The following is a 26,476-nucleotide window of genomic DNA, read 5'->3' as shown; positions in this document are numbered from 1 at the left end:
TGCCATTAGAAATGTGTTTTTCTCTCAGCAAATGATTCTGATTTGATTACTAGTATAATCATTGTTTGCTCCTGCCCTCAGTCTTGGACCAAGGCCACGAGATTTCAAAAACAAGACAGATGAAGGAAGCACTCTTTGAACAGAAAGTCAGACACGACACTTATGAAGAGATTGAAAATCACCTTAAGTGGTAAATATTGAGCAATTATTTATACCAAGGGACAGTACAGTGTTTTTAGTAATGGCTTGTTATACATGAGACATGATGAAACATAATAGCTTTTTATGCCCTTTGAAAAGTTTGATTATTCCCTCTCCTCCAATGGACCTTAGAAGTTTCCATTGGGCATAAATCACTGTGACCAAGCTATGTTCTTGCCTAAGTGACACCAGACAGTCGCATAACCAGAGTGAACTGTGGGAGACACCAGGACACTGCTCCCTGCTGGCCACTGCCACCAGCACCCCGTCTCTCCCCAGGTGTCCCAAATCCTGCCCCAGCCCCCTGTGCCCTGGGCTGTGTGCCCCCAGTGTCTCTGGGGAGCCCAGCGGTGCAGGCTGGGGTGGGCGAGGCTCCCGGGGGATGTTCCAAAACTCAGCCGTGAGACCTCTCTGTCCTGTGTTCCTGCAGTCAAAGGCAGCCCTATCCACAGTGTCCTACTGGATCATACCAGATGCATCCACACACAGAGATTTCACTGAAGTAAACTTTAGAAACTCGTGAGCTGAAAAAGAGACTCTTAGAAGGAGTCTTTGAGAGGCCCCTTGCCCATGCCCCACCTCTACATTTCTGCACAGAAAGAATATGCACCGACCTCCCAGGCCTTCACAGGTGTCCCCCAGCCACCCTGCTAGCACAGGACAGTGGCCTTTGTTCCTCATAGAAGTACCTTCTCCTTCCACAACAGCCTCTATTCATGGTCTGGCCCTGGGTAAATGGGAAGTATCCCAAGTAACTGCAGATCATTTCTTAAAATACTCTTTCCCTATTATTAAAAAAAAAAAATGGCCACAATGTCATTGTAGGAAACCTGAAAAAAATATTTTTAAGTGGAGATAAGGGGAAAAAAATCTGCTGTAACGCAATGACCACTTTAACACTGGTGTATTTCCTTCCTCCTGTGCTTCTTTGTAACACACCTGAAATCACAGCCTAAATTCAGTTTTGATTGCTGGGTTATTCACTGAATATTTTCTCTCCCGACTTTTTTTTGTTGAAAACTTTTTAAACCTGCCAGTAACACCCATATACACTTACAGAGGTTCACCAGTTGTTGACATTATGCCAAATATACTTCCCCTGTCTACACACACACACACACACACACACACAAATGCACACTTCACACACACCTGCTTTTGAAGCATTTGAAAGTAAGTTGCTGACATCATGAAGCTTCGCTCTTAGACACATTAGCACGTACTCCTAAGACTAGGACATGCTCCAACATTACCATAATCACTGCTAAGAAATCGAGTGTTGATGCCATGACATTATAATCACCAGCCTATATGCAGATTTACCTGATTGTCTCAATAATGCCCTTTCTATCTGTACTTTTGGCTGGTTTGTTTTTGGAGAAGAATCCAGCATCCAAACAAAGGTCAGACAATTTGTATTTAGCTTCCAAGTCTCTCTAGTTTGCTTCGGTCAAACAGTTCTCCAGACAACTTCTCCCCTTTTAAAACCATAGCTACTATTTATTTTGAACATGTGCCAGGCTTCATGATTGATATATTATATATTAGAGTTGTCTAAACTGTGGTCAAATTCACCAAGCACAAAATTCACCATGTTAACCGTTTTAGAGTGTACAATGCAGAAGTTATTCACAGGATTGTGCAACCATTGCCACCACTCGACTCTCAAACATTTGCATTACTCCAGAAGGAAACCCCACATCCATTAAAGTCACTCCCAGTTCCTCTCTCCCCTCTCAGCCCTTGATGACTGCCAATCTGATTTATATCTCCATAGATTTGCCTATGCCAGACATTTCAAATAAATGGAATCATATATACCTAGGAGGCCTTTTTGTAACTGGCTTCTTTAATGTGATATGAAGGTTTATCTACATCATAGCATCTATCAAGACTTCATTCCTTTTTATGACCGCATACTATTCCATTGCACGGCCATATTACATTTTGTTTACCCATTTATCAGTTGATGGACATTTGGGTGGTTTTCACTTTGTGACTAGTATGAATAATGCTGCTGTGAACATTTACATACAAGTTCCTGTGTGAACATATCTTTTCAGTTCTCTGGCGTATATACCTAGGAGAGGAATTTCTTGGTCATATGGTAACTATATGTTTAACTTTTAAAGAAACTACCAGACTGTTTTCCACTGCGGCTGCACCCTTTTATGTTCCCATCAGCAATGTACAAGGGTTCCAATTTGCCCACATCCTTGGCAAGGCCTGTTTTTTTCCTTCACTCTTATCATCATCATCACCATCCTAGTGGGTGTAATGTAGCACATCAGTCATTGTGGTTTTGAGTTGCATTTCCCTAATGACTAGTGATGTTGATAATCCAGATTTTTTTAACTTATACATATTTAGTATGCATGGCTAGAAGAGAAGCTTCCTTTTGTAGAACAGTCTTCATGTCAGTTATGCTGCTGTAGTCTCTACATCTTCTCTGCCCCATGGCCCTCCTCCAGAATCTCAGCACCCTTCCTCAGCACCCTTTGTGGAGAATCAACAAGATACTCCATCTCCAAATTGACCATGGTATTCTTACGGGTTCTGGAAGCTGGAAGTTTTTTTTTTTTTCTCTCCAGGCAGGTGCACCTTGGTAAAGATCATATGTCTTTTAAATTTAGAAAAGACCTCACTGAACAACGGCAAAGAGAAAACGCCAAATATAAGGTCAGAATCACTGCCAATTCAATGATATTGATTGCACTAAATAGTTTGAATTCCTGCTATATGCAACATGCCACATCAGAAGAAAGAAAACATAGTTCGGTTGGGAGGGAAGGAGGCTGATGACAATTGTTAACTGTAAATCAAGGCTGGCTGTAGATGTCACAAGAGACCTGTACTAAGTATTGTGGGGTGTCAAAAGCCAGAGAAGAGAGAGAGCTCATCTGAGTGGAAAACTTCCTGGAAGACATGGTATGATTTTGAAAGGTAGTAAAAGGACAAAGGCATTCAATTCAGAGGGAGGGGAATGCCTCAAATTCAGGCTGGAATTTTGGCCATGATGTACACCTATCCCATGATCTGCAGGGCATGAAAGTAAGAGAGACCCAAAGACAGTGACCAGGAGTGATGCCAGAGCCAGACAAAAGTTCTAAGTCAGAGACACACAAGAGGGCTGAGCAAGGGGTTGGAAACTGATTGAGGGGAAGGGACCATGGCAGGGTTCCCAAGGCAGTAACTGTGGGCTCAGAGAGGGGAGGGTGGAGATGGTAATGGTAGGTAGAGTGGTGCCACACTCCCAACCTCACCACGGTGTGAGAGACCTTGTTCCCTGAGGGCAGGTGGCAGGGGACACTGGGGACAGGCCCATAGTCACTGGAGCACAGGACACACATGGGCCAGAGGAGATAGGGCTTGGCTTGGGCTTCCTGTCTCAGGGGTTTAGCCTTTGTAGAACTTGCAGGGTAGGACTTGCAGAATCATCCCATATCATATTAGTCCGCTCAGGCAGCCATAACAAAGTGTACCATAGACTGGGTGGTGTAAACAACAGAAATATATTTTCTTACCACTCTAGAAGCTTAAGATCAAGGTGCTGATAGAGTTGGTTCCTTCCAAGAGGTATAAGGGACTGATCTGTCTTCTTGTAGACCAAATCTGACTTGTAGACCATCTTTTCCCTGTGCCTTCACATTGTCTTTTCCAAATTTCCACTTATAAATTATAGGACACCAGTCACATTGGAAGAGGGTCCACCCTATGACCTCCTTTTAACTTGATTACATTTTCGAAAACTATTTTCAAAGATGTGACTAGGAGTTAAGGTTTCAACATATGAATTTCAGAGGGACATAATTCAACCATAATACACATATTTAAGCTTGAGAGTGTAAGCTGTGTGTAAGCTACAAACAGAGGCGGCATTGGGTAGGAGAGATTGGGGGAAAATAGGGATCTTGTTGGATATGAATATATTTCTCATATAGAATACCCTTTTCTTCCCAAATTTTTTCTTTTAAAAAAAATATTTGTTTATTTGAGAAGAAAAGAGTACAAGAGCCGGGGGCAGAAGCAGAGGGAGAAGGAAACTCCCTGCTGAGCAGGGAGCCCAATGCAGGGCTCAATCCCAGGACCCTGATATCCTGACCTGAGCTAATGGCTGAAGGCACACGCTTAACGGACTGAGCCATCCAGATGCCCCCTCAAGATTTTCTTTCTGAGTCCAAATCAGATATTTGAATAAATTTATCTTGCATTTCTTTATTTTTTGTAAGAGACAAAAGAAAGAATATAGGATGATTACATTAGTATATCTTAGCATTTAGGGAAGGCACCTGTTAGATTGGCATTTAAATTTAGTTTGATTGTAGTGCCATTTCCTGGCATTTGACTTTTTAAAACAAAATATTAAGTCTTCTGTCTACCCCACAATGGGATGATATTTTCTAGCTGTTTTAAAGACGAAGGTGACACAAACATGGGACGACCAGGTCAATGTGACAGTGAAGGCTGTAATTGCCAGCATTTGGTCGACAGGCAAACCCAACTGTGTGTTTATTTCGCAAGTGTATTTAATGAGGGGTCTTTGTCTGTAAGACTCTGTGCTAGTGAATAAACCACCATCCCTGCCCTCAAGAAGCCACAGTCCAGAAGGGGCACAGAAACATTAAGAGACAATTTAAAATGTGCCAAGTGCAGTGACTGAGGAGTAAAGAAAAGGAGAGGATAGGATGATTCCTAGGTGTCCAGCTTGGGTCCATGCTGGTGATTTTAAATGAGATTCCTAATATCAAAGAAGGGGGGGGCACCTGGGTGGCTCAGTTTGTTAAGCCTCTACCTTCTGCTCAGGTCATGATCCCAGAGTCCTTGGATAGAGCCCCACATCGGGTTCCCTGCTCAGCAGGGCGTCTGCTTCTCCCTCTGCTCCTTTTCCCACTTGTGCTCTCTCTCTTGCTCTGCTCTCTCTCTCTCTCAAATAAATAAATACAATCTTAAAAACAAGACAGGGGAAGACGAAAAGTTCAATGTGGGACATATTACATCTGGGGGGACTGGAGGGCATCCAGGTGGCAGCCACAGGATCAAGTCTACCTCAGCAGAGACATAGACAGTAGACCACAAAACAGTGCCATGACCTGGGGAAAGTGAATGCCACAAGGAGGGGTTGCTGAAGGTGGGAAAGCCAGAGAACTTCATGATTTGAGGGGAGAGCAGCAGACAATGAAGGAGACAGGAGAGAAATGGTCAGAGGAGGGGGTGTCAGGAGAACTGGATGACACTGAAAAAGCAGATGGGGAGGGATCCAGGATGGCAAGGCCTGAGAAGCACATGATGTGTTTGGCCTCTTGAAAGCCCTTGTTTGCCTTGGCAATACCAATCCTGGGAAACAGGGGAAGGTAAAAAGCCAAACTGCCATGGCTCGGAATGCATGGAAGTGAATAGATGGTTTCTTGAGAAGTTGAGATGACTAGGGGTGAAGAGTCAGGACATGGACCATTAGAGGGGGCTAAGGTGTCAAGGAGGGGGTTTCTAAGTTGGAAAACTTGAGAATATTTGTATGCTGAGGGCAAAGAGCAATCACAGAGGAAAAGGCTAAAGAAGTTTGGGAGTAGGCCGTGGTTGGAGAGAAAGGTTGACACTGACCAGGAGAAGGGACCATGGTGTAGTCAGATTTGCATGCAGAGAGGAAGCTGTTGAAGGCTGCATGTGGCCTTGTCCTTCTGGGTGGCCCAGGAAGCCAACCCAGCTGCAGAGATAGCCAGGAGCAGGGGCTGGAGAGAGGCCTGCAGAGAGGAGTGAGCATTTGCAGAGGTGCCCACGGGAAGCAGGAAAGGACGAACCCCAGTGCAGATGGATAGCAAGTGTTACAGAGACTGTATTCTGTGTGCCTGGGAGATTTCATCAGGCATCTGAATCCTGGCAGGTGACCCAGTGGCAAGGAACACCTGGAGGCCCAGGGCATGTGGAAGAAGTGGCAGGTGTGGGCGTTACAGTGGGATGATGGGCTTTCACTCAGGAAATGACCAGTGATGGTAAATTCTAGAACATTCATCATAAATAAATAGAGCCTTGATAAAGATATAAGACCTCCCCCACCCTCCTCTCTCTTCTAGTTAACTACCTTGCCAATCCCTTTTTTTTTAACTGTTTTGTTATAGACAGAGGATTTAAGTATTTTGTTGTAATGATTTTTTAAGATTTTATTTATTTATTCATGAGAGACACAGAGAGAGAGAGAGAGAGGCAGAGACATAGGCAGAGAGAGAAGCAGGCTCCCTGCAGGGAGCCCGATGTGGGACTCGATCCCTTGACTCCAGGATCACGCCCTGGGCCAAAGGCAGATGCTCAATGGCTCAGCCACCCGGACGTCCCCCAATCCCTTTTCTAAGTTGTTTAATTTTCAGTGGTGGTGGATGTCTGAGTCTCTCCCCACAAAATCTACACTTTGAGGCAAAAGTCCACGGTCTCAGACTCAACTCCCTGAAGTGTGCTAATCAGACCTAGACAGCTCACCACCTGGTGACCATAATAGAACTCTCTTCTCTTGTTAATGTACTGACCAGAATAGATTTCTTCCAGTTAAGTGTTTTAAAAATGGACCATGAACAGCATACATACAAGCCAAGCTATATTTGGAAGTAATTTAACAAACAAGTAATAAAAACCACAGGTTAAAAACAAACCAAGCTATTGCAGCATATAGGGTCCCCTTTTCCATGGAGGCAGGTGTACGTAGACACCAATCCAAGCCCAGCCAGCCAGCCTGGAGGGGAGTGTCCCATGGCTCGTGGCTCTGGGGGAATAAGAGAGAGCTGGGGGGTGGGAGAGGAGGCACGGGGAAGCCAGAGGTGGGGAAGGGGAGCAGCCTATGAGAGGACACTTACTCCAGAGAAGGGGCAGACCCTGATCCAGCTACATCACCCAGGAGAGGGCAGGAATTACGCGCCTTTGTTAAACCCCATCCTGGGATAATCAGCTCTGAAGAGCTTGAAACTTTACTGAGAAGTTTCTTTTAAATGAAATCAATCCACTCCCATGGTTACTCAGTTTCTTAAAATCTTTTCTGTGAATTTTTAATGGCTTGGAAATGATTTCTAGAGCCACTGTCCCCTGGTTATGAAAATAAAGTGCTGAATCCATGTGTCTGCAACAATCCCCTATATATAAACAGTGAATTTAATTACAGAGGTCACTTTAACCTTGTCACCCACTCCCAACCAGACCTCATGGGTGGATGTGACCAATCCTTTAATGGGTTTCTATCAGTTTTAAAGAGATAAACAGTTGTGTGTATTTGTATGCAATTTTAATATTTTCAATGATTAAAAACCCCAGCTAGATAGGGGAGATCCTGTTTTGGATGAGGAATTTCAGCGCCTCACGACGGAAGTCCACCACAAACGTGTTGTTCACAACCTAGAAGAAGTAAGTAACTTTCCTTTATTTGGGAGCTAATTATTGGCAACCCTTTATGTGCTTATTTTTAAAACACTAAACAATTTTATAGACATGCTTTTACCAAGAGATGTTTACTAAGTTTTAATTTGCATTTACATTTTCATTTGTATTTTCAGAATGTTTTTTACTATATATTTGCAAGTGAGGCATCAAAAGTCATTATTAATGTTTCCCCTGAAATCAATAGCATTAAATTCTTTGGCTTCTCCTTTCCACCTGTATACTTTCTCCTTCTTGGTCTCCTTGTTTTCCTTTGCTCTCCAAGCCTCTGTCTGCAGGTCCTCCTGGTGGGTCCTTGGGCCTCTGTTTCTCGTCCCCTGGCTTGGAGGGCAGGATATACAACAGGAAGCCAGAAGCAGAGACCTAGCTCTCCTACAGATTTGGGACCTGGGAAAAACCCAGTGTCCCAAACATAAAATGGGAACAGTGGCCCCTTCATCAGAGTCCTCTATCATGTGATAATATCTGGTTAAAACCCCAATCATTAATTGTAACAGTGACAAAATTCTTCCTGATGTCCCCCTGACCCCATCATTCTCAATTTTCATCTCTGGGATTGTCACATCTGAATTTTTTTTACCTCTTTTCTTCTCTCCCACGTTTAATCTGGCCACAAAGTCTTGCCTGTAGCTATTGCACAAAGCCACACCTGAGTCCAGCCTTCATGTCTTGCCCTCAACTAATCGGACAGATTGTTTATTCATGTATCTGCCCCTTCTCCCTCTCCCCTCTAGCCCACTGCATGTGCCAATGTGAGATTAATTCCTTTTTTTTTAAGGTTATTTATTTATTTATTAGAGAGAGAGTGTGTGCACATGAGCAGAGGAAGAGGGATAGAGAGAGAATCTCCAGCAGACTCCCCACTGAGTGTGGAGCCTGATGCATGCAGGGCTCAATCCCACAACCCCAATGATTATGACCTAAACTGAAATCAAGAGTTGGATGCTCAGCAATGGAGCCACCCAAGCATCTCAAAAGACTAATTTGCTTTTTTTTTTTTTTTTAAGATTTTATTTATTTATTTTGAGAGAAAGCAAGAGACAGGGCACAAGCAGGAGGAGGGGCAAAGGGAGAGAGAAGCAGATTCCCAGCTGAGCAGGGAGTCCGACTCTGGGCTCGATTCCAGGACCCTGGAATCATGACCTAAGCCAAAGGCAGACACTTGACCAGCTGAGTCACCAAGGTGCCCCTAATTCACTTTTGATGGCTTTTTCTTCATATGGCTTCTCTCCGAAGCACCTACAGTGCCTGAGGCTCTGGCTGGTCCTAGTGTACCCACAGGCACCGGTGGCTCCACAGTGTATGCACTCAGTGCCACAATACGCAGGCACAAGGTGGTGATCCCAGGCAGGGGTGGGCGAAGTGGGGACCATAGGGTCTGCTCCTCTCGCTTATGTAGGCAGTGCCAGCACCCACCACGTAGGACTGATTTCACTATGACTTCCTTCTTCTTCTTCAGGGCTGCATGTGTTTGTTTGAGCTTCTCTAACCACACTGTCCATTTCTTAAAACCCAGCTCTCAAATCCCACTTTTGGTACCCCCACACAAGAAGGATTCCCTATACTGCTATGTACACCAGAAGTGATGAATAAATGCTCATTCCATGCATGTCAGAACAAATAAATAATAACTTGATTTAGGATCAGACTCTAAAACATTTTTGTTAAGTGCTCATACCTGGAGTTAAAATTTAAATCTAAGATGTGCCTGTGTTCCATTTTCACAGAAAATCAAGGAATTCCATCCTAATTTTGACCCACTCATTAATAATACTTGGGTCAACAGGTTTAGAGCGCAGAGGCGGTTTCAACAAGCAGCACGCAAGGTGAGTCCCAGCACCAGACAGAAATTATAATTTGTTTGGTCCTCTTCACAAGGAATCAAGAAATGAATCTTAATAGCTCTATCGAGATATAATTCACTTACCATAAAATTCACTGTTGTAAAGCACACAATTTGGCGGTTCTTAATATATTTACAGAGTTGTACAGCCATCACCATGATCTCACTTTAGAACATTCAAAAAAATTTTATTGAAGTGTCTGTCATTGACCTATGCTGTTATATCAGTTTCAGGCATATACAACACAGAGATTCAGCAATTAATCTTAGAACATTTTTTATCACCGCAAAGAGAAAGCTAGTTCCCATTAGCAGGTCCTCTCCATCCTCCAGTCCCTGGCAACCACTCATCTGCTTTTTATCTCTATGGAGTCGCCTCTTCTGGACATTTCATATGCATGGAATCATACAGTACATTGCCTTTTGTAACTGGCTCTTTCCACTTGGCTTGTTTTCAAGGTTCATCCATGTTGTAACTTCATTTCTTTTTATGGTTGGATCCCATCAGGTGTGATTACACCATATCGTATCTGTTATCAGCTGAAACATTTGTGGTGTTCTCACTTGTTGGCCATTATGAATAATAATGCTATGAACATTCATGTACATGTTTCTGGACATGTGTTTTCAATTCTCTTGGGGACATACATAGGAGTAGAATTGCTGGGTCATATGGAAACTCTAGCATAATTGGATTTTGATCAGTTAGTTCTAGAGTACTTGAGAATTCCTGTGGGATCGTGTCTCATCCAGTCTTAAGGCTTCAAGTCATGTGATTTCACTACCATGCCTTTTTCACTTTCACATTGGTTTTTTTACCCCCAGCCTGTTAGAGCTTCCAATGGCTTCCTGCAATGGGCATAAAAAATGAAAGGTGTCAAATGACTCCCTGGTCTGGCTTCAGCTACACGTGCTACACCCCGCAACTCCTCACCTCCACCCTTTGTGTTATCCCAGTCCTCATCTTCTTCCAAACACACAAGCCTATTCCCTGCTACAAACCCGTGTCTCTGCTCCTCACCCTTCAACTGAGAAGCCACTCCATCTCCCCTTCATCAGTGCACACTTGTTCTTTGGACCAGTGGAAGTTTATTTTCTTCTAAGAAATAGCCCCTCTAAGTGTTAGCTCCCAGAGATCCCTGTGGTGCTTCTTGTATCTTATACTGCTTGTAGATCTCTTGTCCCGGCCACTGGAATGTGGCCAAATGAGGAGGAAAGCCACACCTCAAGCCGGGGAGAACAGTGGTTGAGATCTGGACTCTGGAGCCAGGCTGCCTGCCCCTAATTCTTGATGCCACTTATGAACTTTCTGGTCTTGGACAAGTTATATAACCTCTATTAGTTTCCTCCTCTGTAACTGGGGAGCACAATAAGACCTGTCCCACAGAGTTGTTGTGAAGATTAACTGGGTGAATATGTACAAGGGACTCCAAATTTTATGTAACAAGTTATCCTTCAAGCAGTGTTTTCGGTCTGGACTGAGGACAGTCTAAGGGGAAGAGAGGCAGAACTTGCTGTTCAGTGTGACCTGCCCTGTAGGACCATGTCCCTGCTGAGGCCCTGTCTGCATGGGCTGCATGTGTAGAACAGAGGTGGTCACAAGATGCTCAGCATGGGGAAGAAAGTGGTGGAGAGAGGTGGCACAAAGCCAGTGCAATGGCTCTCTCTGCTTCCAGTCCCCACACGGCAGCTGGAGCAGTATTCCCAGGGCTGAAAGGCCATGATACCCCTCCCAGGTAAAACCATCCAAAGCCTTCCCATTGCAATTGGAATGAAGTGCACAGCTCCTTTCAAGGGCACAGGCCACTCTGGACTTCTCTCTGTCCCTTAGACATATCTCATTTCTTCCTGAAACAGAATCTTCATCCTTGCTGCTCCCCCTCTGCTCTGAATTCTCTTCCCTAGATCATTCTCTCCTCATCATTCAAGTCTTAGATCAAACCTCATGTCCTCAGTGAGGTCTTCACTAATTACCCTTGCATCAGTGGCCAGACCACCCCCCCTTTCCAGCCCCTCTGGCATGCCCTCATGCATTTACTCTTTTTTCTTTTCTTCATGGTAGTTATCTTGTTGATTCATTTAAATGTTTATTGTAAACCACGACCACCCCTCACCAACACACACACACACACACACACACACACACACACACACATACACACACACCCCAGTTGGGTACAGCAGGGCAATTGTTTGATCTCACTGTATCTGTAATGCCTTGAACAGAACTGGTCATAGCATTGGCAATTCATACTATCTATTTGTTAAATGAGAGTCCCTGAGAGGATGGAAAGTGGTATTAATTGTGGAAGTCCTTTAATTGTGTGGTCCTTTCAGCCACAGCTTCGTGCACAGATAGCAGTCCCTTCCAGCAGCATGCATTCAGAGTGCAAAGCCCAGTGGTATACAGTTAGCATCGCCCATGATCCACAGCCCTAGTCCTATGGAATCATCCATTTATTTGGTCCCTCCACTTTGAAAATAACACGGTGGGAGCATTATAATTCAGATACACTGAAAAGAAGGAATGTGGAACTAGTCAGTCTTTCCACTCTGGAAATAGAAAAATGGGGCTCATAAATTGGGCGGGACAAGGCCAGATGACAACTCCGTCTTTTTTTGTATCCAGGCCGGTCAACATTGCCAAGACCTTGAAGTCCCCATGGCCTCAGTTTAGGGCAGTGTGCCACTGCCCCTGTGAATTCTCACTTAGAGCAGGGGGCTCAGCCGTGGCTGGGGAACGTGAATCAAACTGAATGTCAAACTGAACATGTGCCAATTAGTAATTTGAAATCATCTCTTCTAATTCCAGATCATGGTTCATCGAAGATTACTCAGTATGCTGACTGCTATTCATAATATAGACAAAGAGACCATAATCAGAAAGCTGAGCAAAGGAAGACAGTCTATAGTAACAGGTAGAGCACGGCTGCCAAGGGCAGCAAAGCTTTGACCCTAAGTCCTCTGAGCATAACTTTTCTGTATAATAAAGTTAGCTGCATAGACGTAAAACATTTTCGTAAATCACATCTATTAGGTCCTTGTTGGGTTTTTTTTTAGTGGCCACTGTAATGAATCACCATAAACTTCATGACTTAAGACAGTACAAATGTATGATCTTATATTGTTGGAGGTCAGAAGTCTAAAAATCAAGCTGCCAGCAGGGCTGGCTCCTTCTGGAGGTCTGTTCCTGGCCTTCCCAGCTTCTGGAGGCCCGTTCCTCACATCACTCTGACCTCTTGCTTCATTTGTCACATCTCCTCTGACCCTGACACTCCTGCCTTCCCCTCACAAGGATTCTGTGACAACATTGGGCCCACCCGGATGACCCAAGACAATCTCCCAATCTCAAGATCCTTAATTTACTCACACCTGCAAGATCCCTTTGATCGTGGAAGGTAACAAAGTCACAGCTTCCAGGGGACAGAATGTGTACCTCTTGGGAGGGGGGCTGCCATCAAGCCTACCGCCCAGGACATGATTCAGACCTCCATGCCAGGTTTGGCTGAAATGCCTGCCCAACCGATAGTTAGCTAGGCCAGCTGACACAGCCAAGTTGTGAAATCTGTGAAGTTTGGCTGTGGTTTGACCTCTTGTTTCGTGCCCTCAGTTCTCAACACCAGAGAGACCAGGATGGTCGACATTCATACTTGTTGACTGACTGGCTGCATTGAGTGTTGTCACAATTTAGCACTTGCACGTAAAGCTTTATTTTTATTTTTTTAAAGTAGGCTTCATGACCAGCATGGAGCCCGACACAGGGCTTGAACTCTCAGCCCTGATATCAAGAGTTGGCCACTCAACCAGTTGAGCCATGGAGGTGTCCTGCATGTAAAGCTTCTTATCTCATTTTATCTTCACTACTTAAAGGAATTCCAGTCCTTGGATGCCCTGGGTTGACTAAGCCGTTGGAGGCACACTCTCAATGGCTTTTGTTTGGGCTCCCATCACCATCTTCTTTACCCTGCAGCTCGTATGCACTTGATCTTAGCCAAAAGGCCAAGAAGCGATTGCAGCTCGTATGCAGACCCACAGGCTGGCACCAGTCCTTCCAAGCCCTTCCTGCCCTCCCTAGCCTGAACCCCTGAGCCTGGCTCTTCATTCTTCCTCTCTTTCAAGAGCTAGATGGGTACTTTTTTCAAAACATTTTATTGTATTTTAATGCTGTTGGGGTGTTTTTCAGCCTGATCCAGTACTGTTTATTGAGTCCATCATGAGAGGCAAAAAAAGACTTGCCATTCATCACAAAAAGGGGCGGGCTGGTCTTCACCATGGAAGGGTGGACCAAAGGAGTGGGCTGGGGGGCAGCAGGTGCAGGGCTTAGAGTCCTATAGAAGACAAGCAGCCTGTCTAGTCCTTCACTGTGAACATACCCAGCAGCCACTGAGCATGACATACAGTGGGACCCTGTCCCTCCTCATAAACAGTGCCCCCAAACCATGTCCAGGGCACAGGATCCACACAGCTCCAAGGGAAGGAGGAGCTCTGGTGCCCAGGCTCAGACCCTGAGCACCTGTTCCTCTTCTTCCTCCCTTGCAAGATCTAGATGGGTATTTTGTTTTTCAGAGCCATTTTTTTTTGCTCTTTAATTATGCTTTTTAAAAATTCCTCCTATGTTATTTTGATGTCCATTATTGATGTCTCTAAAGAAGAAATTCTTGTTTAAAATATTGTAATGTTCATCTGTGAAATTATGTAAGGACCCCTGTAAAATGTCTTCATGAGCTTTTTCTCACATCATCTTTTTCTTTACTGACAAGGACAAAGAATATTCATCAGAGACGCTTTCGTTAGGAATTGTAGCTTTTGGAAGTAAATAAGTCTTTAAAAACTAGAGAAGAAGGGCACCTGGGTAGCTCAGTGATTGAGTGTCTTCCTTTGGCCTCAGGTCATGATCCTGGGGTCCTGGGATCGAGTCCCACATTGGGCTCCCTGCAGGGAGCTACTTCTCCCTCTGCCTGTGTCTCTGTGTCTCTAATGAATAAATAAATAAAATCTTCTTTAAAAAAAAAACTGGAGAAAGGGTGGGGTAAAGAACAAAAGAAAACTAGAAATGGGACCGTATGCATGCACACATATATATATATTCTTCTCCAAATGGCGTGAGACAAGTGCCCACTGATTGGTGTGTGGCAAATAAAGATGATGGTTTCACATACAAATACTCCCCATGAGCTCCCCTAAAAGTGCTCTTTTGTTTTCACCCACAGACAAAAATGCTTCCAGATACCTCCTGGGTCAGATCAGTCAAGATGATTACTCCAGCAGGTTCTCTGTGTCACCTAAGGAAGTGCTCCCCTTCGCCTTCCCATCCTACAGTCCTCCTCAGAGCTCCAATGAGTTGGTGGGTGCTGTTAGGCTGTGGGGTAGGGATCGGGAACCATCAAATGGTTGTTAGGCAGATATCAAAGCAAGAGACCTACCTTAGTCTCTGTCCTTCCACTTCCTCCTGAGAAGCTCCCAGGGGACATCTTTGCCCAGGGACTCATGATCAGTGGGAAACCAGAGATCATTTACTGCCACCTACCTGGCACCTGATACACCTGTGCAGAGCTCCCTGGTAACCTGGGCTGGGTGCTTTCCAGCCTGGAACCCAACAAGAGTCCCCTCCTGATAGACCAGGAACAGGGCCTGAGAAACAAAGGGCAGATGGAGAATCTAAGAGGGCCTGGCCTAGGCAGGCAGGTCCTGCTCAGCTGGGCCCTCCTGCTTTATAGGCAAATGGAGATGCCAGAGAAGAGTGGCCCCCAGATCTGATGCTCAACCCAAGAGACTCACAATTCTGTCTTTCTCTGGCAAGAGGTGTGACAGTTCATTTTCTTGCCTATGGGCACAATACTGCCCACCTCATTATTTTTGAGGAGTTCCCATCTTACACGTTTCATTTGGTGCCTTAGTTCTACAAAGACTTCTCTTCATCAACTTAGGGTTGATGAAAGAACGCTCAGCACTCCCATCTATAAAGATTTGTAGTTCACTCCATAGATACTTTATTTCATCAATTCTTTTTATATTTAGTGGCTTTGAATTTGGGAAATGTCATATAAGCAACCGCATACTAGCAATATATCATATTACTTTAATGATGGTGTCCTTGGGCAGCCCGGGTAGCTCAGCGGTTTAGCGCTGCCTTCAGCCCAGGGTGTGATCCTGGAGCCCCGGGATCGAGTCCCACGTCTGGCTCCCTGTGTGGAGCCTGCTTCTCCCTCTGCCTGTGTCTCTGCCTCTCTCTTTCCTGTGTGTCTCTCATGAATGAATAAATACATAAAATCTTTTTTTTAAAATGATGGTGTCCTAGATTAGGTGAAGTAGAGTATTTATGGAGTATCCATAGTATGTCAGGCACTGTTCCAGGTTCTCTGGATGACTAAAGCAAACAGCATGCAGGAAAATAGTGCTTTGGAGATTAGTTCCTATGGAAGGGAAGCAGTGGGAACCAGTGTGGACAGGGAGAAGGAGCACGGCTATTCTGGACAAAAGCCTCAGCTGGACGCATGAGGAGCTCCAAAGCTGGAATGAAGTCAGAGGACCTGATATTTATACCTTTGTTTCAACTTGTGATTGAAGGCAGGCTGCCCTAGGAAGAACACATAACCTCAGTGAGGCAGCTCCCTTCAGCCAAGGCAACTCCTGAAGAGGACTGATCCTTGAAAATTGTTTTCATTAACAGGACTCCTCCAAGTAGCGGAACTGAATCCTTTAAGCCTGAAGGGGATTCTGGGTGTCAGTGGCAGTAACCACAATAGTAGAAAATAAAAAGGGATCACATACACCACGAGACAAGGAGGAGAGGTTGGTCAATGCTGCCTCCATGCCCTACACATCAAGTAGAAACTGTGGTCACGGGAAAGTTACAGGATGTATGGCAATAGAAACACAGCTACTTTTGCTCCTCATTGATTATGTGTCAATGTTTTTGAATTTCCACATTTTAGGCTCCTGATGGCCTTGGACCAGTTCCAATTAAATCTTCAGAAACTCAAATCAAGCAGAGTTATTCCTTCCTCAGTCTGCAGGTCAGACTTGTCATATGATATTAATTAATGGATTTCTTATGAAGTAAACGAAATATTCTTGAACTTATATCATTTTATTAGTTTTGTTCTATTATAGATTATACACCATAGCATACTACATGTATTTTTCTGCTGTTATTTTATGTATGTGCAAAGTATAACACACGTGATTTATGGAAACCAGGATCTTTACTCTGGATATACGATGTATTATGCATACATGAAGCTATCTGAACTACATTTATTAGCGATTTTAAGAAAAAACACAAGGTGAATTGAACAAAAGTTAGTCAGCCTTTCTTGATGTATATAGCCACTCCTGGTTTTGAAAATATCAATATTGCAAATTCACAAATCAGTGTTCCATGTATTTCTACAGGGAAGCCCTATGGTACACGAGAGTAATTGCAAATATACAACACGTGTGCTGGGACCCAGACCAGGGACCTGGAGCAGGTCTGGGACTTGTACTAACATCCCTCCAGTGCTGGGCATACTAATAGTTCCCACAATGTGATGTTTACAACATGGTGGTCATTTTCCTTTTATCATCATCAGGCAACTCAAAAATGTGGCTATTGAGAATTAAATCCCATTAATTGGTGATGAGTGTTTAAGAACATTCAATCAGTTGTCTTCTCTGACCTCTGACCTTAGGTTCCTCAACAGTACAAAATTAAAGGGTATCAGCCATTCTGTGTCCAGAAGTCATCAACAAGCTACAAACCTCAAAAGCTTGCTCGAGTTCTGAAGCAAGGGGCAGAGGTAATATATCCCCACCTGTAAGAATTGCCCTCACATTTCCCCTCTTGTCCTAACATCAAGACTAACACAATGCTTGGTCCCTTCACAGGATGAGGCCACCATCATTACTCTACCCAAGCAGGACTCTACACCCCAGCTCCCTGGCAAGACCTCGGTCTTGGGCATGAGACCACCTGACGCCTTAGCCATGTCTCCAAATTATGACCCGCTTTATATATTCGTAAGTGACCACTCAGCAAGTCTCATGTTCTATGTTCCCCTGTTTCAGGACTTACTTTATAAGAAAACAGAAGCATGAATTAGGAATATATTTCTGTTTTTGGAATTACAAACATTCAACAGTATCTCACCTTTGAAGTTGCTTGCCAGCATTTATTGTTTGAAGAATATCAATGCCTTAGCCTTTTAACAATCTCAGCATTTATTAATGTTTATGACAATAGCTTTATGACCTTTTCTAATGTCATATAATTATATATATGATATATGTGTGTATATATGCATATAGACACATACATATATATATGGAGTGTTAAAAAAAATAAGAAAGAAAAAAGAAAACACAATAGAAAGTAAAATCAGCCCAAACCTCATCACTCAGAGCTATATTGATCCCTGATTCTATCCTTGGCAGTGTGTCCCTTCCATACTTATGCTTCTGCCTTATAGATTTTCTGTCCCACTTCGTTTCTGTAGCCACACTCAATTAACTTCCCTGAAGCACCTCCTAACCATGCCATCATCCTGCTCCACATTCACTAACTCCCCATCTCCTTCTAAATTAAATCCAAGCCTGCGTGAGGCCAACAACAGAACCACCCCCCCTTCTCTGCACCCCTGCATAAGTCTCTGCCAAACATCACACACCTCCCTCCTCCTCCAGGCCTTCACTTATGCCAGCCTGCCCTCATGGGACACCCCCTCCAACCCTTATATTTCCTGTTACCCAAGTCCCAAATGAATGAAACCCAGACAGGAAATCTGATGAGCTTGTATGTAACAGTGAGATCACCAGTGAAATGCCATAGTCGTTGCCCAAGTTACGGTCTATGTTTTTATTTTATTTTTTTAAAGATTTTATTTATTCATGAGAGACACAGGGAGAGAGGCAGAGGGAGAAGCAGGCTCCCTGTGGGAAGCCCAATGCGGGACTTGATCCAGGGACCCCAGGATCACACCCTGAGCCAAAGGCAGACAATCAACCACTGAGCCACCCAGGCATACCTGTTTTTAAAGACATACACACACATACACACCGTTCTGGAGAATCTTAAATACTAATTGAGAAAGTCTCTTTTTGAGACTCTCCAAATGAGAATCTGTATCTCTAGTGTGGACAGAGATGCTGGTGGTCATACTCAAAGTCACTCAGCCAGTCAGTGCAGGAGCCATGGACAGAAAGCTGCCTGTTTCGTGGCTGCTTCCCTCAGGAGCTCTTCCTCTGAATTTTGCTGCCTTCCTATTGAGAGCTGTAATGTTTGCATTGGGTATCATGAGGCATTTTCTCATAGTCCTGTTGGTTGAGAGGAGTGGCCTTGGAGACTTAGAATCTTGGAGCTGGGAAAACCTCACAGGATGTTTAACTCTGTGCTTTTCAAACTTCCTTTAGTACAAGAGCCCTCCAGTCACCTGAAACTTGACATAGGAAGTCAATATATAAAATACCTAGAGTCCCACTTACTTGCTGGGATGGCAGTGGGGTAGGGGGCTCTCCTGAGGACGATGTCCATGCTAAACCATGGGGTTCTGCACAGCAAGGTTTAAAAAACACTCTTCAATCTCCTATCTACCACCACCACCCCCAGATTCATCTATTACCACTCCCTTACCATTCTAAAAGTAAGGAAACTGGTCTAGAGGAGTTACAGGAATTTTCCACAGTCACACTCATACTTCCTTAGAAAATATCAGCAGTTATTTATTAATTCATTAATTCCACAAATACTTAGAGCATGCCTTAGGTTAGGAACCTAAGGTTAGGGGCAGTTCATCAAAGGGACACAACAATTCCAAATATTTATGCACCTAATGCCAGAGCTTCAAAATACGTGAAACAAAAACTAATTGAATTGCAAAGGGGGAAAAAAACACAGACAAATCTGCAATTATGGTTGGTGATTTCAACACTTCCCTCTCAATAATTGATAGAACAAGTAAATAGAAAATCAGTAAGGATATAAAAGATTTAAATACCATTATCAATCAACTTGACCTAATTGGCATTGCTAGAACACTATCCCCCAAAACAATAGAATGCAGATTCTCTTCAAGTATAGACAGAAGGTTTGCCAAGATAGACCATATTTGGAACCATTAAACAAGGCTCAATAAAATTGTAAATATCCAGATCATATAAAGTATTTTTTTCTGACTTTGAAGAAATTTAATAAAAAATGAAAAGCATAAAGATATCTAGAAAATCCCCCCAAAATTTGGACCCTGAATTAAATATTTTAAATATTTTAAAATAGCCTATTGTCCAAGGAAGACAGTCAAAAGAAAAACTGGAAAGTATTTTTAACTTAATGAAAATGAGAGCACAAAAAAATTTGTGCGAAACTTATAATGCTATACACCTACATTAGAAAATGAGGGTAGAACTTAATGTCCTCAGCCTCCCCTTTAAACTCAAAAAAGAACAACAGATGAAATCCAAACTAAGCAGAGAAGAGAAATAATAAAGATTAGATTGAGGGCAGCCCTGGTGGCTCAGCCGTTTAGTGCTGCCTTCTGCCCAGGGTGTGAGCCTGGAGACCCAGGATCAAGTCCCATCTCGGGCTCCCTGCATGGAGCCTGCTTCTCCCTCTGCCTGTGTCTCTGCCTCTCTCTCTGTGTGTCTCTCATAAAAAATGAATAGAATCTTTAATCTGAAAACCAATGAAATAGAAAAAAGAAAAACAACAGAGAGAAGCTAGTTCTTTGAGAAGATCAATAAAATGGATAAACCTATAATCTAACAGATTAGGGGGAAAAAGATAAAAGACATGAACTACCACTATCAGGAATGAAAGAGTCTACAGATATTAAAAAGATAATAAGTTCATATTATAAAAAACTTTATGCCAGTAGGTTCAACAGGTTAAATGAACAAATTTCTTAAAAGGCACAAACTATTAAATCTTATTCAAGAGGGGATTGATAACTCTACTAACTCCATATCTATTTAAAAATTGAATTTGTGGTGCACGGCGGGGAGGGGGGGTGCTCCAGACGGAGGTGGCTGTGCCCCATTCCCTTCGGGAGAGGCGGCCCGGGACTGCGGGCCCAACAGCACAGAGCCCCGGATCCCAGGGCGCCCAGCGGACAAAGCCGGCAATCCTGCACTCTCCCTGGACCAGGGTGGAGGCAGGAAGGGCACAGGATGGCGAGGACTCTCCTGCCGCTGGGCGCCCCCAAGCTGTGCAGATCAGTGAACCACACTGGCCCCAGGAGCACCTAGGCCAGTGCGGACTGGGAGACTGCAGTTGGTTACACGGGATGAGCTGACTCCAGAGCTGGAAATCTGGCTGCTGCCAGTGCTGTTTTTCCTCTTTGTGCCTTGTGCCTGGGAGAGGCAAGGCCACCAGGGAACAGAGTCCTCAGGGGGTAAACAGCTCCCACTGAGCCCGGCACCCGGAAGGGGGTGGGGCATCTCCCCCAGGTACACACACCTGAGAATCAGCACAGTAGGCCCCTCCCCCAGAAGACCAGCTAGAAGGACAGGGGAAGAGCAAGTTCTTGACCAAGCAGTGCTGGATAGCTCCAGGACTGAGGGAAAATAGTATATAGAACTAGAAGGTCCTTTTTTTCCCCTTTTCCATTATGACTCATTTTTATATCAAACTAAGAACTTCCAATATTTTTTCTCCTTTCCCATCTTAACTACAATATTTTACCAGCTCTTCATTTTTAAGTTTTTTCCTTTTGACTTTAATATTTCTGCAATTACATGTGTTACATATATTTTTCACTTCTGGATTCCCTTCAACATATTCAATTTAATTTTGGTAGATATATGAGACAGGGGCTTTTTGTTCTTTTGTTTTCTGTTTTTTCTGCCTCGTTTTGGTTTACAATGGTTGAAGTTAGCACCTTCTAAAACACGACCAACATACACCCAGAACCAAGTGGAATACTGCTCTGTTGCAATCTGTGAGATTATATTCTCTCTTCCTTCCCATTCTGCCCCCCTCTTTTATCTTGTTTATGTTTTTGTCAAAGTTGGGGCTTTATATAAGTATTGCTGGTTTATATAAATGTGAGATTAAGCATCTTCTAACAGACAAAATACACTCAGAACCAAGAGGATCACCCTCTAGGACTCCTCAGGTAGACTACATTCTCTCTCCACTACCACTTCCTCACCACCACCATCTCCTCCCTTTATTTTTTCTTTTTCCTCTTTTCTTTATTTCTTTTTCTTTTTCTCTTTTCTTCTTTGTTTTTAGGTTTTGGCTTTTTATTTTTACTACTTTGTTTTAAAATTTGTTTTTCACATTAATGGTCCTTTTGTTTTATTTTTTTATTTTTTTATTTATTTTTCCTGGTCTCTAACCTCTTCAGAATCATCTAGGGTGTATTTTACTTAGGTCATGGTTGATATTTTTGACTTAGCCCACTCATACAGCCACTCTGCACTGGACAAAATGACTAGAAGGAAGAATTCACCACAAAAGAAAGAACTGGATACAGTACTCTCTGCCACAGAGTTACAGAATTTGGATTTCAATACGACGTCAGAAATTCAATTTGGAAGTCCAATTATAAAGCCACTTGTGGCCCTGGAAAAAAGCATAAAAGACTCTAGAGACTTCGTTACTGCAGAATTGAGACCTAATCAGGCCAAAATTAAAAATAGATTAAATGAGATGTGATCCAAATTGGATGTTCTAACTGTGAGAGTTAATGAGATAGAAGAAAGAGTGAGTGACATAGAAGACAAGTTGATGGTAAGGAAGGAAGCTGAGGAAAAAAGAGAAAAACAAGTAAGAGCCCATGAGGAAAGGCTTAGGGAAATGATAGCTTGACAAGGAAGAATATACATCTAATTGGGATTCCAGAAGAAGCTGAGAGAGAGAGAGAGAGAGAGAGAGAGAGAGAGAGGACCACAAAGTATAGTCAAACAAATTATAGCTGAGAACTTCCCAAATCTGGGGAAGGAAACAGGCATTCAGATCCAGGAGATAGAGAGGTCCCCCCAAAAAATCAATAAAAACCATTCAACATCTCGACATTTAATAGTGAAACTTGCAAATTTCAAAGATAAAGAAAAAATTCTTAAAGCAGTGCAAGGCAAGAGATTCTTAACTTATATGGGGAAAAATATGAGATTAACAGAAGACCTCTCCACAGAGAACTGGCAGGTCAGAAAGGGCTGGCAGGATATATTCCAGGTACTAAATGAGAAGAACATGCAGCCAATAATACTTTATCCATCAAGGCTCTCATTCAGAATAGGAGAGATAATGAGCTTCAAAGATAGGCAGAAACTGAAAGAATATATGACCACAAAACTGGCTCTGCAAGAAATATTAAGGGGGATGCTGTAAAAGACAGAAGAAGTCCAAAGAAACAATCCACAAAAACAGGCACTGAATAGGTATTACAATAACACTAAATTCATATCTTACAATAGTTACTCTGAACATAAATGGGCTAAATGATCCCATCAAAAGACACAGGGTATTGGACTGGATAAAAAAAACAAGATCCATCTATATTCTGTCTACAAGAGACTCATTTTAGACCTAAGGACACCTCCAGCCTGAAAATAAAGGGGTGGAGAAAAATTTACCATTCAAATGGTCCTTAAAACCAAACTGGAGTGGCAATCCTCATATGAGATAAATTAAAGTATATACTAAAGACTGTAGTAAGAGATGAAGAGGAACACTATGTCATACTTAAAGGGTCTATCCAACAAGAGGACCTAACAATCATGAATATTTATGCCCCTAATGTGGGAGCCGCCAAGTACATCAATTATTAACCAAAGTAAACAGATACTTAGATAATAATACACTAATAGTAGGAGACTTCAACACAGCACTTTCAGCAAATGACAGATATTCTAAGCAGAACATCACCAAAGAAACAAGGGCCTTAAATGATACACTGGACCAAATAGATTTCACAGATATATACAGAACTTTCCATCCAAATGCAACTGAATACACATTCTTCTCAAAAGCACATGGAACTTTCTCCAGAATAGACCACATACTGGGTCACAAATCAGGTCTCAACCAATACTAAAAGATTGGGATTGTCCCCTGCATATTTTCAGACCACAGTGCTTTGAAACTAGAACTCAATCATAAGAAGAAATTTGGAAGAAACTCAAACATGTGGAGGTTAAAGAGCATCGTACTAAAAGATGAGTGGATCAACCAGGAAATTAGAGAAGAATTAAAAAGATTCATGGAAACTAATGAAAATGAAGATACAACTGTTCAAAGTCTTTGGGATACAGCAAAAGCTGTCCTAAGAGGGAAATACATAGCAATGCAAGCATCCCTCAAAAAATTGGAAAAAACTCAAATGCACAAGCTAACTTCACACCTAAAGGAACAGGAGAAAGAACAGTAAATAAAACCTACACCAAGTAGAAGAAGAGAGTTAATAAAGATTCAAGCAGAACTCAATGAAATAGAGACCAGAAAAACTGTAGAACATATCAACAAAACCAGGAGTTGGTTCTTTGAAAGAATTAATAAGATAGATAAACCCCTATCCAGTCTTATTAAAAAGAAAAAAGACTCAAATTGATAAAATCATGAATTGAAGAGGAGAGATCACAACCAATACCAAGGAAATACAAACGATTTTTATTTTTTTTAAAGATTTTATTTATTTATTCATGAGAGACAGAGAGAGAGAGAGAGAGAGAGAGAGAGGCAGAGACACAGGCAGAGGAAGAAGCAGGCTCCATGCAGGGAGCCCGACACAGGACTCGATCCTGGGACTCCAGGATCACGCCCTGGGCTGAAGGCAGCACTAAACCACTGAGCAACCTGGGCTGCCCTACAAATGATTTTTAAAACATATTATGAGCAGCTATATTCCAACAAATTAGGCTGTCTAGGAGAAATTGATGCATTTCTGGAAAACCACAAATTACCAAAACTAGAACAGGAAGAAATAGAAAACCTGAAGAGGCCAATAACCAGTGAGGAAATTGAAGCAGTCATCAAAAAACCTCCCAAGACACAAAAGTCCAGGGCCAGATGGCTTCCCAAGGGAATTATATCAAACATTTAAAGAAGAAATAATACCTATTCTATTAAAGCTGTTTTGAAGGATAGAAAGGGACAGCATACTTCCAAACTCATTTTATGAGGACAGCATCACCTTGATTCCAAAACCAGACTAAGACCCCCACCAAAAGGAGAATTATAGACCAATATCCCTGATGAACACCGGCAAAAATTCTCAGTAAGATACTAGCCAATAGGATCCAACAGTACATTAAGAGCATTATTCACCATGACCAAGTGGGATTTATCCCCAGGATGCAAGACTGGTTCAACACTCCTAAAACAATCAACATGATAGATCACATCAACAGGAGAAGAAACAAGAACCGTGTGATCCTCTCAACAGATGCAGAGAAAACATTTGACAAAATACAGCATCCATTCCTGATTAAAACTCTTCAAAGCGTAGGGATAGAGAGAACATTCCTCAATATCTTAAAAGCAATTTATGAAAAGCCCACAGGGAATACCATTCTCAATGGGGAAAAACTGAGAACCTTTCCCTAAGATCAGGAACACAACAGGATGTCCACTTTTACCACTGTTATTCAACATAGTACTAGAAGTCCTAGCTTCAGCAATCAGACAACAGAAAGAAATAAAAGGCATTCAAATTGGCAAAGAAGAAGCCAAACTCTCTCTCTTTGCAGATGACATGATACTGTATATAGAAAACCCAAAGGACCCCACCCCAAGATTGCGAGAACTCATACAGCAATTCGGCAGAGTGGCAGGATACAAGATCAATGCACAGAAATCACTATATACACTATAGTGTATATATACACTAACAATGGGACTAAAGAAAGAGAAATTAAGGAATCAATCCCATTTAGAGCTGCACCCAAAAGCATAAGATACCTAGGAATAAACCTAACCAAAGAAGTAAAGGATCTATACTCTAAAAACTACAGAACCCTTCTGAAAGAAATTGAGGAAGACACAAAGAGAAGGAAAAACATTCCATGCTCATGGATTGGAAGAATGAATATTGTGAAAATGTCTATGCTAGCCAGGGCAATTTACACATTCAAAGCAATCCTTATCAAAATACCATGGACTTTTTTCACAGAATTGGAACAAATAATCCTAAGATTTGTATGGAATCAGAAAAGACCCCGAATAGCCAGGGGAATATTGAAAAACAAAACCAATGCTGGGCATCACAATGACAGATTTCACATTGCTTTTTGTATTACAAAGCTGTGAACATCAAGACAGTGTGGTCCTGGCACAAATACAGACACATAGAAAAATAGAACAGAATAGAGAACCCAGAAATGGGCCCTCAACTCTATGGTCAACTAATATTCGACAAAGCAGGAAAGAATATCCACTGGAAAAAGGACAGTCTCTTCAATAAATGGTGCTGGGAAAATTGGACAGCCATGTGCAGAAGAATGAAACTAGACCATTCTTTTACACCATACACAAAGATAAACTCAAAATGGATGAAAGATCTAAATGTGAGACAGGAATCCATCAAAATCCTAGAGGAGAACACAAGCAATATTCTTTTTGAACTTGGCCACCACAACTTCTTGCAAGATACATCTATGAAGGCAAGGGAAACAAAAGCAAAAATGAATTATTGGGACTTAATCAAGATAAAAAGCTTCTGCACAGCAAAAGAAACAGTCACCAAAACTAAAAGAGAATCTACAGAATGGGAGAAGATATTTGCAAATGATGTATCAGATAAAGGGCTAGTATCCAAGATCTAAAAGGACTTATTAAACTCAACAGCGAAGAAACAAACAATCTAATCATGAAATGGGCAGAATACATGAACAGAAATTTCACCAAAGAATACATACACATCAACAAGCACATGAGAAAATGCTCTGCATCACTTGCCATCTGGGAAATACAAATCAAAACCACAATGAGATACTACCTCACAACCATGAGAATGGCAAAAATTAAGAAGACAGGAAAATGTTGGAGAAGATGTGGAGAAAGGGAACCCCTCATGCACTGTTGGTGGGAATGTGCACTGGTAC

General features: G+C 42.6%; 1 protein-coding gene across 20 annotated transcripts in view; it reads left to right on the top strand.

Annotated features, from left to right (window-relative positions):
- The window catches only part of LOC112647948 (transmembrane protein 177), a 124,660-nt gene that overhangs the window by 52,526 nt on the left and 45,658 nt on the right, over window positions 1–26,476 (top strand). For 18 of the 20 annotated variants that reach the window (XM_025429331.3, XM_025429283.3, XM_025429302.3 and 15 more), the window contains 9 exons: window positions 82–190; window positions 2,793–2,880; window positions 7,492–7,581; window positions 9,342–9,440; window positions 12,270–12,375; window positions 14,668–14,801; window positions 16,393–16,473; window positions 17,131–17,238; window positions 17,327–17,458. In XM_025429331.3, the coding sequence (XP_025285116.2) occupies window positions 82–190; window positions 2,793–2,880; window positions 7,492–7,581; window positions 9,342–9,440; window positions 12,270–12,375; window positions 14,668–14,801; window positions 16,393–16,473; window positions 17,131–17,238; window positions 17,327–17,458 (947 nt within the window). Of the gene's footprint in view, window positions 1–81; window positions 191–2,792; window positions 2,881–7,491; window positions 7,582–9,341; window positions 9,441–12,269; window positions 12,376–14,667; window positions 14,802–16,392; window positions 16,474–17,130; window positions 17,239–17,326; window positions 17,459–26,476 lie in introns of those variants that run through there. The other 2 variants (XM_035702204.2, XM_049097201.1) reach the window with 1 other exon arrangement.

The sequence above is a fragment of the Canis lupus genome, chromosome 19 (genome assembly GCF_003254725.2).
Source record: "Canis lupus dingo isolate Sandy chromosome 19, ASM325472v2, whole genome shotgun sequence".
Taxonomy (NCBI): Eukaryota; Metazoa; Chordata; class Mammalia; order Carnivora; family Canidae; genus Canis; species Canis lupus.
The sequence above is the reverse complement of the archived record's forward strand: the minus strand, read 5'-3'. Positions and strand labels throughout refer to the sequence as shown.